The sequence below is a fragment of the Protopterus annectens genome, chromosome 5.part0 (assembly GCF_019279795.1).
Source record: "Protopterus annectens isolate FY-2018-M chromosome 5.part0, PAN1.0, whole genome shotgun sequence".
Lineage (NCBI taxonomy): Eukaryota > Metazoa > Chordata > Ceratodontiformes > Protopteridae > Protopterus > Protopterus annectens.
In genome coordinates, this window is record NC_056735.1 from 1087126875 (window position 1) to 1087146748 (window position 19874).

General features: G+C 41.6%; 1 protein-coding gene across 1 annotated transcript in view; it reads right to left on the reverse strand.

Moving 5' to 3' along the window:
* Nucleotides 1–19874, reverse strand: part of MAP4K4 (mitogen-activated protein kinase kinase kinase kinase 4) — a 3343981-nt gene that overhangs the window by 886020 nt on the left and 2438087 nt on the right. The window contains exon 25 of the mRNA XM_044071965.1: nucleotides 17900–18017. Within this exon, the coding sequence (XP_043927900.1) occupies nucleotides 17900–18017 (118 nt within the window). The remainder of the gene's footprint in view (nucleotides 1–17899; nucleotides 18018–19874) is intronic.

Genomic DNA, 19874 nt, shown 5'->3' on the forward strand with positions numbered 1-19874 from the left:
TGGCCACCCGCTTGGTGTTGGCAACGTGTGGAAGTGAAATCTGTATCCCTGGGACACTATATTTAAAACCCATTTGTCCTGGGTAATGAGTTCCCAATTCTTTGCATGAAGAGCAATCTTTTCCCTCAAAGGGACAGTCAGTTGATAAGTGCTTGGAAATTTTAAAAGGAAGTCATTGAGACAGTTTACCATAGGGGGGAGTCTTATTATTCCCAGATTTGGAAGTGGAGGCCCCCCACTGCTTAGTTCTGTGTGTCCCCTGGGACTGAAACCTGGGGTTTTTGCTGTGTCTGGGTTTGGCTTGAGAAGACCTGGAAGGTGCTGGAAAGAACCAATTCTTAGAAGGCTAGTGCCTACTAAATCTAGGAGGCTGAACTGGGAAAAAATCTTTAACAGTTTGCATAGATTTAGCTTTATCTTCCATCTTTTTAAGAACTCCCTCAGCCTTGTTGCCAAACAGGTGGTCCTGATTTAAAAGAGCATCCAACAATTTAGCTTTAACATGATCAGGCAAAGATTGCTCCTTAAGTCAAGCATGCCTTCTGAGCACAGACCCAGTAACAGCAGCCCTGCAAGAGGCCTCTAATGAATCAAAACCACACTGCAAAGTATGATTTCCAACTTGTTCAGCAGAATGCATTAAATCCTGCAATTCTTTACTTTCCACACAGTCAGGAATCAACATCATTTTCTGTTTAAGCAGTCCAATAATATGTTGTTGATACTTTAACATATTAAACTAGCAGTTTAAAGCCCTAATGGCCAAGGTTGCAGAAGTGTAAACCTGCTTACCCCCATCTATCCAGCGCCCTGGAGTCTCTATCACAAGGGGTAGGATTTTTAGCAGTAGAAGCCTTAATGCCCTTGGGCCCCTGTGAAATAGTATCTGGATTTGAAATAGGATTTTTAAAAAGGAACTTGTGGGACTCAGGGACCCTGTAGTATCTTGTCAAGTTTTCTGGGAGCAGGAGGCAGGGAATCAGGGTCCAAACTAGATTCTGAAAAAGCATCAACAATGTCTAGTACAGGAGGAATAGCTAAAGGCCTATGCTGAGGTAGGAGAAGGAAATCCCTAAGCCTCTTTTTTTGAATCAGAAAAATCCTGGCTTTCCCAGTGGAAATGCTCCCTTAGAGTATGTAAGGTTTCCCCAAAAGAAAAATCCTCAGGAGGGGAAGCAGTGGGAATGAAGTTGTCGGCATCAGAATCTTCATAAGTAGATAAAGGCAAATCCAAATAATCAGAGGAATCAGAAAAAACAAAACCCTGATCAGAAGATTCACAATCAACTTGCAGTCCTAGGCCTCTTAGAAGGGGGGGGTTGGGGTTGGCTACCCCTGATTAGAGTTATTAGATCTTCAGCCATACTTATTTGTTTTTTAGGCACAGAGGCCTGAGCATGTGGCCTGGGCGTCTGGCATGGATCTAGATTTAGGCCCAAGTAAAGAAGGAGGCGTTGATTTAATATGCAAGTCCGTAGGCCTTAATACACCCTCAGAAGCTGGTGCCTGCACAGCAGTTCCAGACCCATCCAAGGTAGAGATATCCACAGGTTCCATAGTTGAAGCATCTCGCAGCATACCGGACTCCGAATGGGTCTCAATAGAGGCCTGCGAATCAGAAGTAGTGGGTATCAGGGGCTGCGAAAGCCCCTCACCGAGTACCGGCTAACTGGCTTAGGAGAAGCATCGTCGGCAGTTTTGGACCTCGGCGACCTGTCTCTGTCTTTATCTTTGCGTTTTTTTGGAATCCTGGTAGTTGGATGGCTAACCAACGACATTTCTGGATAAGTAAACTGAGAACCAAAATATTTAGAGGCAAAAATATACCGATGACGGATAGTGCGCTGATTAAATAAAGCACAAAACCGACAGCAAGGTGCATCGTAGTCAGGGCCTAGGCAAGGAATACAGTACGAATTCAAATCTTTATCAGGTATTGGCTTTCCACAAGTAATGCAATTAACAACTTTTACTGACATCGGTAAGGAGCAAGAAAAATTTCCCCAACGGGGTACTTAGCTTTAGTAGAAGACTTCGGTTCTGAAACTCGAAAACTAAAATTTCAGGAGTCGGCCGACTGGCACTTGCGAACTGCTTCTGCTAACACATGGCAAGAAAGACTGGGGTAATGGCGTCGGCTGCATGTTTTATACCACTGACGACCTGACGTCATAGAAGAAGGGACAGCAACTGACGCAGGACTCAAGACTTTGTTAATCAGGCCGACTGAGGGCTACCTGCAAGCTGATAACCCAAATGTAATGACTGCAACAGTGAAACACGAAGATCATCACTGGGAAGTGAGAATGGAAAGGCAATATACCAAGGAACCATTGCAGGACATTTGCATGGAGTGCAAGTATGCAACACAGTCCAGAAGGTTTTGTTTTTTCACATGGAAGCATTTTTATACCCCAAACAGACTTCAGAGAATGTTGTCTCATGTAGATAAGAGCTGGAGGTGTGATGGAAGAGAGAGGTATTTTTTAGCATACCTTTGTCTTTGTACATATAAATATGCTTTGGTCATTTCTTATGTGATCGTATTCAACCTGGGCTTTGCCTGCAAATGGTCCACTGAAATCAGTGCACTACCCTGATAAACAAGTAAATAAATTGGGAACACGTTTTTTTGGGAATATAATGAGTTGGCAAAATTAAAAATCCATACAGGGGAGCAAATTCTTGTAACTAAGTTAATGATTTTGAGCTGGGATATAGAAATGAATTGTCTAGACACAGTTAATGGTATTGGCTGCCAAAAAACAATTACTAAAAAATGAAAAAGCATCTAAACTGACTGCAACTGAAGTACTGAATGTTGGTAAGGGGATAAGAGAATTGGAGTTCACTACCAACTACAAGTCCTCCACACACCACTGTTCCTCTCTCCAAAAACTGAAATGGCTAGAGCTACCCAGTTACCCCGCATATATTCAACTAAATCTTGCGCATAAGCTTATTTTCAACCCTTCCCTCTGTCCCTTCCCTTTCATCAGCTTTTAAAATGCACCTTCCTGATAGAGTATTAAGATCCAACAATCAAAATCTGTTAGAAGTATATAAACCAACTCGTCCCCCAGGAAAAAATAGTCTGTCTTATGGCCTTGCATGCCTTTGGAACTCCCTACCACCTTCAATTCGCACCACCCACAACCATTTTATTTTTAAAAGATCTCTTCATTCACATCTTGTATCCCAGTGGGAATGCTCTTGCTCCCACCCCACATAACTTACTCTTGCAAATTCCATCTTCCTTCCTTCCTCTGTTTCCTCCTGCAACTCTTCTTGTTTTTCACACCTAACTCTTACATATTAATTGCAAATTCCATCTTCCTTCCTTCCTCCCTCTGTTTTCTCCTGCAACTCTCCTTGTTATTCACCCCTAACTCTTACATATTACTATTCCTATGATAATTGGAAATAATGCCCTAAGCCACACCCCGTGTTTGCTTCCGAATATGATATTATTTCTCAATATTTTCATGCTAAATTTCCTTTTAGTCTGTGTTATCTATTAAGTATTTACTTGCAAATTATTTTTCTGTATCTTTAACCTTTGTACAAGAGTATAATTTGTGCAACTATTAAGAACAACCTATTGTAACCTATTTAGTTTTGGAGCTTTTCTCCCCAGGACTCCATTGAAAATGGGTTCATTTGGCCCAATGGACTATCCTGGTAAACCAACTGCAAATAAAAAATAAATAAAATAAAATGTGGGATCTTTAAAAAAGGGAAGGAGCAAATTACATAAAAACAAAATGGAATTGGTGTGAGTAATGCATGCAGAATAATGTTCAGAAGTAACATGTCAGGGAATGCAGGACTTGAGCAATTTATGTAATGTCAGAGTGAAATATAATTGTTAAAGAAAACATATATACAACGCATGAAAGAAAAAAATGTAATATTTGTTTTTTTCCTGTTAATGTATGTGTATCTCTCATTACTAAATTTATGTGAAATGAATAAAAGTGCTTAAAAAACATTTTCAAAGAGCTAAGCCATTTCCATTGATTCAGTATTATTAGTCAGCTGTGCAATTCTTTCAGTATAGCTAATGCCATCTTTGCACTAGTAAATATTTACAAAGTTTTAAGAAAAAACAAGAGCAATATTGAAAATCTGTCTCTTATTATTTGGTTCTGTCTACTAGCATACCTCTCAACTATATAGATTTTTGAAGAATGTGCAGAATTTTGCCTCATATTTTTGGTTTGTTTCTCATAAAATTGTTTTCTGGCAAATTGCCGGGAGATCACTGAGGTTTGAAGTCAGAAAATAATGACAGAATTGAGTTTCAGACTTCATGCCCTTCAGAAATTACATGCTAATGCAAAAAAAAAAGAAGTTATGTACTCACCATAACGTTCCATCTGAGTAGTTCTTCATTTGTCTTCAACCTGTGGGTTCTCAGATCCATAATGCTCTGATTCGGCCACATATCCAGCACCTGATCCAAGCTCAAAGCTTCTCCCCTTACCCATAATGCTCCTGTCTCCTTCCTTCCTTCAGATCGAGTCTGCTGCCCAATCCAGTACCATCACCGACCCAACAGAGACTTGTCCATACAAGAAGCCAACAATGAGGATAAGAGGCAAAGCACCCTAGAGTGACCACCTCCATAATACTTAGGAAGCACCAACAGTTCACACAAAGCCGGGGGAAGGAGGGAGGGATGGTTGAAGACACATGAACTAGTACTCAGAGTGAACATTATGGTGAGTACATAACTTCTTTATCTGAAGTAGTTGTCTTCATTTGGTCTTCAACCTGTGGGACAGAGTCCCCAGCTACCAGACACCCGGGAAGCCCTCATAGAAGAATATTCCGGAGCATGGCGGAGCCAAAGGATGCCCTGTTCCTGGATGCAATGTCCAATTTATAATGTGAGATGAAAGTATGGGATGAGGTCCAAGTGTCTGCAGAACAAATATCATCTAATGACACGCTGGACTAGAAAGCTGCTGATGTGGTCATAGACCTGGTGGAATGCGCTTTCACCTGACTTTTTTTTGGGGAATCCCCCTGGCTGAATACACCTGAATGATACACTGAGAAATCAAACGGCCAGTGGTAACCTTAGAGATTGGTTTCCCTGAAAAGGGTTTGGAGTAAGAAATAAAAAGTTGGCCAGATTTACGAAAGTTTTTTATTCTGTACAAGCAGAAACTTAACTGTCTGTGGAGATCTAGTAAATGCAATTTGTATTCTCCCTTACTGTGAAAATTTGGAAAGAAGACTGGGAGTTTGATAACCTGATTAATGTTCGCCTCTGAAGCTACTTTAGACAGAAAGGATGGATTGCTACACAAAGGCACCCTGTCCTTATGAAAAATCATATGAGGGGCTTTGACCGACAGAACATGAAGTTCCGAAACTCTCCTGGTGGAAGTAATGGCAACCAGAAAAGCAGTTTTCCAGGATAGAAATTGCATATCCACTAATGCCGGTTAAAAGGGAGTTAAGACTTGAAGTACCAGGGTAAGATCCCACGGTGGCATAGGGTCATTTACCGGGGGGTCGAAGAAGAAAGGTACATTTGAGAAAGGCCTTACAAAGCTCTGAAGATGCTAAAGGAAGCCATATTACTCCCCACATAATAATTACACATTGCGTACAAAAAAGCTTCACAAACCGTTGAAAAACAAGAAACGAGGTGATATAACTGGAATGTACGCAACTTGAACCACAAGCAATTGCAGATATCAAGAATTCTTTCCTTTTTAACACACTTTCTTTATTTGTGTTTTCGGAGACGGCTATGCGTTTCCTTCCTCAGAAAAAAGCAGGAAGGAAGGAAACGCATACTGCTTTTTTCTGAGGAAGGAAACGCATAGCCGTCTCCGATCTGTTTTTTGCTGCTTTTTTCTAAGGAAGGAAACGCATAGCCGTCTCCGAAAACACAAATAAAGAAAGTGTGTTAAAAAGGAAAGAATTATTGATATCTGCAATTGCTTGTGGTTCAAGTTGCGTACATTCCAGTTATATCACCTCGTTTCTTGTTTTTCAATAATTACACATTGCCACAAGTTGAACTTTGACTGTAGAAAAACTGGCACCTTGGTGAAAAATTCCAGATAAAAATTTCAACACCGCAGAAACTGGAGCCGTGAAAGGATCTAATGCACGCCGAGAGGCCCAGGAAGAAACACCTTTCCATTTGCTGGAGTACACTTTTCTGGTGGAAGACTTTTAAGCCGCCACTAGAATTCTTTTGACGGGAGAGAATAATCCAGGAGTCCTGACTATCATGGGAACTGGAGCAGCCAAGCGGTGAACTTTAGACTGTCCAGGTCTGGATGGGGAATCCCTGAGGGATGAGAAATGAGATCCGGACCTGGATCCAATCTCCATGGTGAGGCCACCAGATGAGATCTGAGAGAGAGAAACCAGACTTAGCAAGGCCAGAATGGGGCAATGAGAATAACTAAGCTCCCCAGCCTGCAAGCTTTCTGAAGAAATTCTGATACTAAGGGAAGAGGAGGATAAGCATACTGAAGACTGGGGAGCCAAGCATGAATCAGTGTGCGTCTCTGGGGGCTTCCCCCCAGAGGGAGATTCAGAGCGAAGAAACTCACTGCATTTAGCATTGCAAGGAGAGGTGAATAGATCGCAGGAAGGCTGACCCCACTTGTGAAAGATCTGTTCTGCTACTGAAGGATTCAGAGACCACTCATGAGGCATCAGAATAGATCTGCTGAGCCTGTTTGCTAGAATGCTGGACCTCCACGGAATCTGCGTTGTCACCAGAAACCAGCCGGTGGAGATCAACCATTCCCATACTCTCATGGCCTTGCGACATAGGGGATATGATCTGGTTTCCTCCTCTTTGTTGATGTACCAGACCGACATATTGTCCGTCTGCATAGCATAGCAATCGTTGCTGAAGGAAGATGGGCATGGAGAGTCTGCAATGCTAAAAGCACTGCCTTCATCTCCAGGACGCTGAAATGCAGATTGTTCTCATAGGGGGATGATGTGCCTTGAACTGTCCTTCCTAAGCAGTGCACCCCCCACCCCAGCTGGGAGGCGTGCGTAGTCACCATGGCTGTGGGAAATGGTGGGAGAAAGGGACATCCCTGAACCAGGTCCGGGGAAAAAAATCCACCACTGAAGACAGCCCCTACACATCAAGAGATTTGGACAGGATGACTTAATGAAAGATCTAACAGGGGGCCATTGTACTGGAAGTGTCCACTGAATGATCCACATGTGAAGACGCAACAAGGGCAAAAGATTGATCACAGCTGCCATGGACCCCAATGCCCTTAATACTATTTCTGCTGTCGGAGACTGAATTTGAAGAATGCACAGCACATGTAGCTTCAGACTCCTTATTCTGTCTGTAGTAAGAAAAACACTGGTTTGAATCTGTCTAATTGTGCCCGAAAGAAGTGCAATGTTTGGACAAGGGTCAAAGATGATTTGTTGAGATTGATGGCAATGCCTAACCTCTGGGCTAGAAGAAGAAAGGAATCCCTCACTTGACAAAGTTGATCCCTGGAAGGGGCAGCGAGGAGGCAATCATCCAGGTACGGAAATACCTGAATGCCCTGCAGTCTCAGTTGAGCTGCTACTACTGACATCACTTTGGTAAACTCCCTGAGGGCTGTAGCGAGACCAAAGGGGAGCACTCTGAACTGATACTGACTGGCTCCAAGCCGGAAGCGGAGAAACCTAAGAGCGTGTGTCCATCTTGATATGATCGTACGCATCCTGGAAGTCATATCGAGCGCATCCAATTCTCCTGCAGGAAGGGCAGGATAGATTGAAGGGAGACCATCCAGAATTTCGCCTTGGCCACAGACAGGTTCAAGGTGGATAGATCCAAAATGTGTCTTAGGTTCCCCATTTTCTTTGGCACCAAAAAGAACCTGGAATAAATACCTGATCCGGAGTGGTCTAGGGGATGGGTTGGATGACTCGCTTTCTTAGCAGCTTTGCGATTTCCAATGCTGTATCCTCCCTGTGTATGGGTGAAACATCCGGGAAGTGTTTGGGTAGTGGAGGTGGCTTGAGGAAGGGGTTTGATTAGCCTCTGGACATAATTCATAACACCCAATGATTTTTTGTTATGGACTACCACTCAGGTGCAATGAAAGATGGTCCCTTACTGCCTCCAGAGACTAGCAGTCAGGCAACCCTTCAGAGTTGCTGATCGTGTTTGTCCTTGAAAGATTCTTGAGACCCGTAATTTCTCAGACCCTCTCTGCCTCTAGGGGGATGTCTATCAAATCCCCCTCTGCCCCTGTGGGAAGGTGAGCCCTGAGTGTCTCGATTCTTAGAGGATCGTTGAGGGGCTGAGAAGTGGATCCCGACAGCAGACAGTTCGATTTTCGTGGTTATGGATTTACCGGCCAGATCTACTGCATCTAATACTGACAATGGAACTAGAGGAGTTGAACTGGGTGAGCTACAAAAGCTCATTGGCTAGCTAACACAACTTTTGACTCCCCTCAGCCAATCAATGGCTACGCTTGCTATGGGAACTTCTCTGCCTGACAACCAGGAAGGATTTGCATGTTTAGCTTCGTAAGAAGGAATGGACGGCTCTAATGGAGGAAACAGGAATGAAGATTCACTTTCATAGCATAGCCAAAGCCAGCAAATGAGTTTGGAAGGATTTCCCAACATTTATTTTGCCACAAGCAATGCGGATATTGTAAATTCAATGAACACACACCAGATACATTCAGTGCCTGATGGGAAAGTTCGTTTCAACAAAACTATCCAAACAGGTACAAAAAGACTTTTCAAGGACATTTTATATTTAAAAATTGACTTTAATGAGCAAATACAAGTCAGCACGAATAATGACACTTATGCTACTATGCTTTTCAATTTAGATAATTTATTGTATAAATATAAAACATGGGTAATGGACAATACACCTACCTTAAACATTGCTTGCATTTAAACATTGTACCTAAAGGTTTAAGGGTATGCAAGTACCCTAACAATGTGAAGGAAGGTACACAGTTTCACCAGGATTTACTTATGGCATTTGGTAGATGTGGTGCTGACATAATGAGAGCCACTATAAGAAACAATGAGTTAGAGAAAATGTTTTTAACCAAAATGAAAATACTAATGATAAAATAGTTAATGATTTACTTTTCAGTACTGATACTGAAAAAGAGAAATATTTTGACATGTTGAACAAGATTGAAATAAAATGTAAAAAAGTGCAAGTGAGGAAACTTAAGAAAAGTGAAATGGATATGTATTACCCCAAATCAAAAGCTTTTAGGGTGAACCACAGTTACAACAATTTTTCTAGGGGAGAAAACAAAGCAAGATGGGCATATACTGACACTAATAATGAAGACCACCAAGGAAGTTTAAACATCCAGGACCCTTTAGAATTTCCACCCCCAAGGAGGTCGGAAAGATTAAAGAAAAAGGACCCAGTGAATTACAGGTTTGGGAACTAAATGCAGAAGGGGTCGGCACCACCGGACAGAATGTATTGGAGATAGAACCCCAGGACGGAATTTTACAAGAAGGCTGTATTTTTAGTTACAATGGTTTTAATATTTTTTAATTACACCAATATTGTTATCACTAAAAGACATTTTAATTATTTTTAAAAGGTTTTACTTTTATACCCAGAGTTAAAGTAAATATTGCGAATTTATTAATTGATTTTAAATTATTTATTAGATAGAAGAATTTAGAAATATTTTTTAATGGACAGGTGAGAAGGATTACACACAATTCTCTAGTAAAGAGGAGCACTTTTAAATCCACCTCTACACCTCCAGCTTAGAAAGTTTGAACTAGTGGTGGAAAAACAGTTAAGGGAACAGTTTAGGTTCAATAAAGTAACCCCAAATCTTACAAGGGAAGAGTGTGAAATTTTACAAGCATCCAAAGATGATAAAAATCTTAGAATTATGAAACCCGACAAGGGTGGGGTTGGGGGTGTGGTTTTAATGGATCATATTGTTTATAAGGGGAAAATGTTTGAGACACTTAGTGACGAAGATACTTATGCCAGAGTGTCTTTAAATGACGTGAACATTGCTTATGAAAAGTATCCATGTGCCTGAATGATTTACTTTTAGAGGGGCTCATTGATTTGGAGAGAGACAATTTTCTAAAGGTCGACCAACCCATGTGCCTGAATGATTTACTTTTAGAGGGGCTCATTGATTTGGAGAGAGACAATTTTCTAAAGGTCGACCAACCCAGAGATCCCTCTATTTTTGGTATACCCAAGGTGCACAAAAACAACTTGGATCCACCTCTCAGGCTTATTGTTTCGGCCAAACGTTAGGTAACTGCACCTTTAGCCAAATACAAAAACTAAAAAATTTAGCGTTGAACAATAAAAACCTGTTAAAGGATTCCTGGGATTTTTTTGAGACGAATAGACAACACAAAGCAAGTCAATACACAGAGTTTCATTACTTTGGATGTAGTGGATTTATTTACATGCATCCCACATGAAGTGGGTTTGCTATGGTTTGAAGAATTTTTAGCTGACAATGTTTATTCCCTTTAATGTGTTTCGCACCTGTCTAGTTTTAATGGATCTAGTCTTGAAGAATAATTTCATATACTTCCAGGGTGAATATTACACTGTGCCCCAACTTATGCAAATATAATTCTTTTGCACTGGGAGAATAAATTTATATTTACTTCAGACTTCAAGAATTATTGGAATTTTTATGGGCGTTTCCTAGATATTTGCTTGTTCTGGAATAACACGGAAAATAAACTTCTAGAATTTTTTGCAAATACTACTTTTTACAATTTACATACCAAATAAACAATACAGAGTTGAATTATTTAGATGTTAACATACAGAGGGTTGGTGAAGGTTTTAAGTCTAGAATACACAAGAAGCAAATGTTTTCCAGTTCTTATTAAATTATACTAGCAAAGACCCCCTCATCAGAAAAAAGAGGGGTAATTAAAGGTTAGTTGGTGCGGGCTAGAAAAATTACCTCTGATGACCAGGACTTTCAGAGCGAGTGTGAATTTATTTTGGAAATGTTCAAAGCCATTGGCTACCCCTGTGATTTGTTGTCTGAGGCTTTGATAGAAGTTACTGAAGCTAGGGTTTCTAGATTTGCTCCAATCTTGGGCAGAGCACCTTCCTCTAGGGATATGACTACTTTTAATAAGAAAGGTGGAGACGACGGGGTTACATATCAATCAGCCCTGGTTATTACATATGATGGGGAAAGCAATTTGGTAAAGAGAATTATTAATAACGAGTGGAATAGGTGTGCTAGGCTTTCAGACCTAGATTTTATATTTGATAAACCACTCAAATGTGTTTACAAATAAGGGCGGAACATTAAAAATATCTTAGAAGGATGTTCGCATCACCAGAATATTGAAATTTTTTCCAGCAATTAAAAGAGGCACACTCAAGTGTGGCAATTGCCCTCAATGTAGTAACATCAGAATGGGGGATGTTTTACATTTGAAATGTAGAAACAAACATATTACGACAAATGATTTTGCAAACTGTAACACCACAGGTATGATATATGTTGCTTTATGTGGTGCATGTGACTCCTTCTATGTAGGCAAGACAGAAAGAAAGTTGAAATGAGCATGGATATGATATAAAGAGGAAAAATGCCAACAACGCCCTGTTTAAACACTCCCAAGTATGTAAAAATGCTGAATATCAATTTTTCTGTAATTGAAGTAGTACCTATAGATCCTAGGGGTGGACCCTGGGAGATCCGGCTCGAGTACAGGGAGCTATATTGGCAACTGGTTTTGGGTGCTAGTAATCACCCAGGGCTTAACGATATGGTATCCCTAAAAATAGCTTTAAAGCTTAGATCTGCTAAATTGTAAACTCCAGTATTTATTCATGATCTTATGAATTTTAGATGTTAACATGTAATTTTATGTTTTAAACACTGTACATTTTAATTAGCCTGTTTTTATTCATGAATTGTCCACTAGCTGGTGCCATTTCACTTCTTTTGGTTCTTCAGACTCATTCACTTTTATTACTTTTTATTAGTTTTATTAAGACCTTTTAATGTAACATATTTTGATGAATTTGGTAATATGGGCAGAAAACATTTACATATAATTAATAAGTTATAAATCCTAGGTATTGTATACATTTTACAACATCAAATGACAGGTTTTATGCATTTTATGTATTTTATTTATTCAAATATACTGTTAACTGAAGGATGCATTTTATCGGTTAAACTAAACAAGGAAATGTATTTAAGTGACCACATGTATACAGTACGCCTATCTGATGAAGTTTATGTAGACAAAAACGTAGGGAAACAGGTTTTACGTTATTCCACTTGTGTTATGTACAGTGTGTTCGTTTGTGGCTCGGAATAAAGTGTTTTTCTTGCTGGATCTGCTGGTCTCTGGTGCTTTTATATAGTTTAGTAGACAGGGTCTTCCCGTCTTTCTCACACTGAACTAAAGTCTCACATACCAATTTCCCAAACAGGGAAGAACCGTTGTACGGGCCACTGGTAAATAATGTCTTGACAGGTTCCGAAAACTGACAGAGCCGGAGCCAGGAATGTCACCTGATGGCAATGCCTGCACCAGCTGCCCTAATGGCTTCTTCAGGTGTGCGAGAGAGGAGGTGCACAGAGATGTTCACAACTGAATTTAGAGTGGCCAAACAGGTGGGGAAAGTCTTCTTGTCTTCTGCCAACATGGACTCCAGGGTCAACTCAGGATCTCCTTAACTAGGTCTTGCTGTAGCCGAATCACATGTGCCATGTAATTCAGCATCCGAACACAGAAGGTCGCTGAAGTGTACACCAACTTCCTGAAATGGTCCATCGCCCTGGAGTCTCAGTCAGGAGGTTGGACCATAGAGCTCTCCTGAGCGAGCTCCATCCTAATGGCAGCTGCTACCACCATGGCATCAACTGGGGATCTCTTATTCCAGCATAATCTATCTGGGGGGGGGGGCTCAAGACCTTAATCGGATGTTTGGGAATGGGCTCCACCATGTCCGATTCCTTCCACGCCTGAGAAGTAATGAGATCCACTAAAGGATCTGCAGGAGGGAACACCCAGGAAGTACAGGGTCCTGCGCCAAATGCCTCGAGGAACACAGACTCATCAGAGGTAGTTTTTTGGGCAGACCACCCAACTCGCTGGCAAAGGAGTTCCATGATGTCTCCGAAGGAGACATTCTCCGGGGGGGGCCTCCCCCTTCCTCCAAGTCATTGTCTTTGGTGAGAGACTCCGGCAGGGAGTCTAAGTGCCTCCTTTTGCACGTACGTTTGCGAGTGATCTCCTCAGTGGGGCTCTCTGGGAGGATTTGCCAACGTCTTCCTGTTCCCAAGCAGAAGCTTCCTGAGGCAAAGTGGTGGCAGGCTGTCCCTGAGATGGCAGAATGGCCGGAACTGCACCAGAAACAGAGGGAGTTGAGGTGGAGTCCGAAGACGAAACAGTCAAGGGTCTCAAAGAAATAGAGACAACCCTCTCCACCACATCGAAAGTCGAATAGGAACGGACATCCTGAGAAAAGACTCTAGGAGTCATCACCCTCTGACCCGATGAGGGAGTCAGAGCCAAACCTCCAAGTGCTGAGATACCAAGGGGAAGGCTGCACTCCGACACACTTTGAGCCGACATCAACCCCTCGGATCAGATGGTGAGGCTATGGCTCTGAGAGCTTGTCTGATCCGAGCCGGTATGATCCAACCTGCTCGAGTTCATGGCCGGCGCCGGCCCCTCGATATCGAGAGACCTCGGATCCAAGGGCTCTGAAACCGATGGTCAGATCGGAGGAGGAGTAATCAAGGTGAAAAGGGGCTGCGTGCTCCATGGGAGAGAGGGCATGCAAGAATCCTATCTGTATCTGGGTGTGGATGAACTTTCGCATCATCCCATCCATCTCAGCTTCGCTAAGGCTCCGGGTGGAGTGGGAGGAAGAGGCAAACTGACAATGACCTGGAGGGGCAGTGAGGAGAAGCCTGAGCCAGCGACTGGATCCGGGGCCCCTCCGGCTCCAGTGAAAACTGAGGGGAAGGAAGCTGGGGAGACTCCAGTCACAGAGCTGACTTAACCTTAGGTGGTGGGCTGGGATCGCTTCTTTGGTCTATCCCTTTCTGAAGTTTTGTCTCCATCCCTGGGCCTCTTGGCGGGAGTTCTGAGTCCCAGAAGCTGGGGAGGAGGCAGGTGCTGAAGCCGGGGACACAGGGACTTGAGTCCCCAAAGAGGGAAGAAGGCCCTTAAGGATGAGTTTGTACCTCCTGTCCTTAAGTATCCGGGCATTAAACCTGGCACAGATGGAGCAGGAGGTTTGGAGATGGGCTGCCCCATGACACACTATGCACAGTGTGTGGCCATCGGCTGGGGGACAGCTTATGGCCACATACTGTACATTTTCTGAAGTCAGGTTTGGGAGTGTCAGACATGTCCCAACCTCAGGCCCAGCACACACACAATCACACAGACCACACACACAAGGGGAAAGAGAGAGAGTTTTTTTTTTTGTTTTTATTTTTACCGACGGAAATGTGGAGGGGAGTTAGAAGGTAGAGAAGAGTAAAGAAAAAAAGGAAAGCTTTACACCACAACAGCACTTACCACAAACTTTTATTGCAGAGAGCTCGAATTACGATGAGGACATGTAGAGTGGCAAATGAGATCTAAAGGGAGGAAGGAGATAGGAGCATTACGGGTAAGGGGAGGAAGTTTGAGCTTGATCAAATGGTGGATATGCTCCTGAGTTGGATCCGATACGGATCTAGGAATCCGCAGGTTGAAGACCAAATGAAGGCAACTACTTCAGATCCTGTATTTCTATCTACTTTCTAAGTTTGTAAGAGCAGTACTTAAAAGTGTCCCTATTTTTGGGCCTTTGTCCCCCCATTATTTTTGGCTTTGTCTAGATTTCTCACTCTAAAGAGGTTGAGAGGTATGCTGAACAGATTTACTGTGAGAGAGGTTCAGTGGTATGGTCAAGAGGTACGCAAAATCTCATTGCTGCTGCCAAGGTCACTCTACACACATACTCTCTCTGCTTTTATGCACACATTCACTCAAACACACACAGAAACACACACATACATACACTTTTCTCTTTTGCTCGCTCAATCTCTCTGTCTTACTCACATACACTCACACACACTATTTTAATTTTTTTTTTTTTATCTTACACTCACTGAACAGCAAAAGCACTGCTTAGCGAATGTAAAATAAAAGCTCTCTCACTTTCACTGCCATGTACACACATACACACACAGGCACACAGTCTCTTTTACTATCATGCATGCATTCACTCACACATGCAAACATACACATACACACACACACACGGACTCTTGTACTTTCTTACACGCACTCAGTCATACACACAAACACACACTTTGAATTTAATTTTACACTTACTAAACAGCAAAAGTGCTGCTTAGCGAGTGTAAAATAACGGCTTGATCGATCTCACTGCTCACTTTCTCTCTCATACACACACACAGTCTCCTCTTCTTACACACACACACACACACACACACACTGCATTCATTCACACATGCAGGCAGACATAAACACACTCATACACATACATACACACATTCACTTTTTGTTTCACTCACTGCTTGGTGGCCCAGTACGAAACGATCCACGACCCAGTATCAGTCCGGTGATTGGGGACTGCTGGCATAGAAGGATAAAGTCTTGACTGCATTTCAGATGACCTATGTTTAATTAAAGATACAGGTACTGAATGGTAAGGGTTGGTGAGGATGGATGTCCTGCCATTTTAACCATCCTGATATCTCTGGCTTGGCATGGGGGGCACTGGGTGCTGCACATGCACACCAAGGGCATGCTGCCAATGATATTAACAGCACGTACAGTGGAGGAAAGGCATGCATGTCTCCTGTGAGTAGGTAGTCTAACTGGAGCTCAAGTGAGTAGAAATAATCCTACTGGATTCAGTAGGCTGGCTTACTCCTATTATCCACCTAACTCGTCTTTCTAGGGGAGCAAATGAGATGATTAGCCAATGATGGGATGATACCAAACTCATATAACTTTAAATCCCAGCTTTTCAAACACCTGTTCACTAAAAGGAAACATACCTGCCTTTACCCTACCTAAATCTAAGTATTTGCCCCCAGGAGGTTTTCTCACAGGTTCCAACCTCTCTAAATCTCCTATAGTTACTTCGCCATGAGTGTGTCTAAGCTCTCTACAAGTCCGAGAGCTACTTATCACACAACACAACTGTGTAAATATTGTAAATAGCATCATACTTTAAATGAGTGCATGTAAAGTGTTTTCTACCTTTATTTTATTGGTGTGTTTCTTAGAGTGTTTGCTTAAATGTATCTACATAACCCTCTGAACAACCACAAGCTATTTTGTTTGACTATGTGTTACTCTGTGCATATTTTGTAAACTGTCCTACACTATGTAGCTCTCTGTATGTCCTATACTGTGTATCTCTGTATCTCTTATATTTGTACTTTATTATGTTTACTGGAGCTTTTCTCCCTGGGCCTCCACTGAAAACAGGTCCTTTGGGCCCAGTGGACTTCCCTGGTAATCAAACTGGAAATAAATAAATAAATTAGACACTCCAGGCCATGTAGCAAATGGGCTAAAGGTCTCCTGCCCAGGTAAGCAGATGTCTGGATCCCACTCAAAAAAGAGAGGAACAAATGGCTCAATGAGAGAAAAGGTAGGGAAGCTATTTGGTAATACCCACAAGTATATAAAAAAATGGCTGCTTTTCCCATCCATATCCGTTCCCTGGCTACCATATTTGCAAAAAAACTTGTTCCTCCTCACACAGCATAAACTGTACAATATTTTTTCTTGGTTAACACATTTTTATTCACTACAGTTAATGGTAACTGATAATTCTTTCACTTCCCAATGTCTTCTTTAAAAACCCATGTCTTCTTTAAAAACCCATGTCTTCTTTAAAAACCCATCAGAGTGGCCTCCACATTGTTTCCATCTTTGGGCACTCAGCTTAGTCTCAGATTCTTTCTTCTTATTTCGTCTTCCATTGTTACCAACTGTTGATTATAACACACTAACTTCCCCATATCGTGGCTGCTTTGTCATGCAACTCGTGTGCTTTTTGCTTTACCAGCAACACTGAGTCACAGTGTTCATTCAAAAACAGCAGAATGAGTAACTTGACAGACTGCCAGTGTACTACCACATACAACCAGCAGCCCCAATAAATCCTTTAGACCATGCACAGTTCTTTCTAATGCTATATTTATGTCCTTCATATCAACCCACTAAAGCCATCATCGCTGTCATTTCTGAGTGGTGCCATAGTCACTCAATTGACCATTCTCGCCATTTCTTTAAGCAAAAGCCACAATTATCTTTTTTCAAACATTCCTCTATCACAGCATGCAGGATGCTTCTGCACACCAATAACTTTAAATTCTCTTCAAATTAGTATATTTAAATTCTCACAGTACAATGTTTTAATCTTGCAAAAATACAAGGAGGAGACATCAAACCATATGAGGCACTGATGCGAGAGATCTCTCAAAGAAAAGCAGCGTTTTGAGACAATGAAGTATTAACTAGCTAAAAGTCTGAAAAGCAATATAAGCTAAAGTTTAAGGAAAGGCCGCAGGCTAAAAATCATCATAGCTATGTTTTCTAAAAGCAAAGTTTATGCAGCAGCCTTGAAGAGAAACAATGAGGACTGCAAAGCTGACAGATAAACAAAAAAGCACAGATTTTGTCAGAACCTGTATAGTGGTATGAAAACCATTTACACCTACTCAGATATGCCACTTTTATGGCAATGTCAGCATGGAGTACTCAGAAAGTTACAAATACAGGATTCTGTGAGATTCTTGCAGAAGTTACATTTCTTTCACCTTACAACCTAATGAATATTCAAATGAAAATTTGTCTACGCTGGTAAAACACTTTAATCTCTTACCTACAGATGCAATAGTTGTTCCACTTGACGGAGAAATCTGTAACAGTCTGGGATCAATAAAAGGTGTAAATGAAGATGAAGACTTATGTTTTTGCAGGGTATTACCAGCTGACTGCGTCTGGAAATTAAAATACAAATTTATAAGAGATACTGCAACATACACAAGACAAAACTGCTACTGTACACCACTCCCCAAAGAAACTAAATATAGTAAATAAAACAGGAAGTTAAGTAAAAGACAAAAAGCAAATCAAGGTAGTGTAAGGAGGCAAAAGACAAGCAAAGAATGCTGCCATCACCCGACCCTCAAAGATGAGGGGTGAAATTATCTGAAACAAAGAAAGAAATAAATTCAGATCTATGCAGCTATCAAGAAATATTGGTCTTTTCCTACCCCTTTCACTTGCCATGGCAAAAAAACATTTCAAAGCAAAATTGTGACTTTTAGGCATGGCCATGCTTTACATTACATTTCATAAAGATAAACAATTTTACTTAAAAATGTTTTTCCTAACTACTGTATGTGCTAAATGGTGTAGCAATAGCTACTACAAAGGAGACTGTGTGCTTCTGTGTTTTTGCCCTTCAATGTGCGCTACATTTCTGCATAACATATACTGTTCCACTATGGTGTGACATCATTTCTAATAGTCAAGCTCAGTTTTATTTCTATATTGCTGGTTCTTGTTCAGCAATATAGGAGTACTAGATAGAAACCACTGCAGTGGACAGATCATCAAGAAGTAAAGACAAAACACCAATACCCACAGTAACTGCCATTTCCAAGGTTCTTTTTACCTTTCCAGATTCTGTTTTATTGTTTACTGAGCTAGGGCTCCCTGGCATATGCAAGGCAACATTCCAAGCTGAACAAGTGTTTAATCCTACATCTCATCCTTTACCACCTTAAAAGCAAGGACACTGAAATATTTCAATGCCTCCTTAAAAGGGAACAGTCACTCTAAATTTCTATCTTCTTCTGTAATTACCGAAACTTTTTAAAAAGACACATGCAATCCACTAGTTTCAGGCTTGAGATCGGATGACCTTTAAGAGTTCAGTACATTTATCATTTCTCAAAGGGAGGGCTGTTTTGTCAGCCTGACAAAGTGATGTATGAATCTGATGTCACATGCCCATGGAATAATTAAAAAATAAAAACACACACCTCCAGACTTTGAAAAAAAATACTAAGCAAACATTCACAGAAAGTCTGGTACCATGGCAAAAGACTACAACTGCTGTTAACAAAGTATGAGGATGTCATAATTAAAAAATTCAACACACTATTTCATTACCATGTCATCCAATTAAAGCCTTCAAGCCAGGGGTTACTCAAGTTTAAAAATATTGGACAGTGAGTGTGTCCAGTGATGTTTTTAATTTTATTACTTCTACATCTGCTAACAATGTCTGTGTCTATTACAACCTGTTCATTCCCTGCTATGGAAATGTTGTTGTTCGTCTTTCGGCTTTTCCCGGTTAGGGGTCGCCACAGCGGAACTCCGGTCTGCTAATGATTGGCAGTAGATTTTCACGAACGCCGAGGTGCCAGCTCGACGTCCAACCTTCAACGAAGGCATGCCCTGCTATGGAAATAAAGCACATCAAATGCACAACCATTGTCAGACAAGCATCACATAGTTTTTGACTTCTAAACCTTACCCACTCTCTATTCTTCTTCACAAGGCTCCAAGGGCACTGATGGTGTACAGGAACAGAGCCTAGACTATGGCCCAAGTGGCTCATGTTTGCCTACTGGCTTAGGCACATGCAGGAAGAATGGGCATGCTTATGTGGGGGGGGGGGTTGTTGGACATAAGCATATTGCATGGATGGTTCCTGGTGGAGTAAGGGGGATACCTTTTGCAGCTGGTGTGGCATACCCGTGGTAAATTTCATGTACTCTGGCATGAAACTTCCATTACAGTACACTATGCGGGTACGCTAAAACCACTGCAAAGGGGAAAAGAAA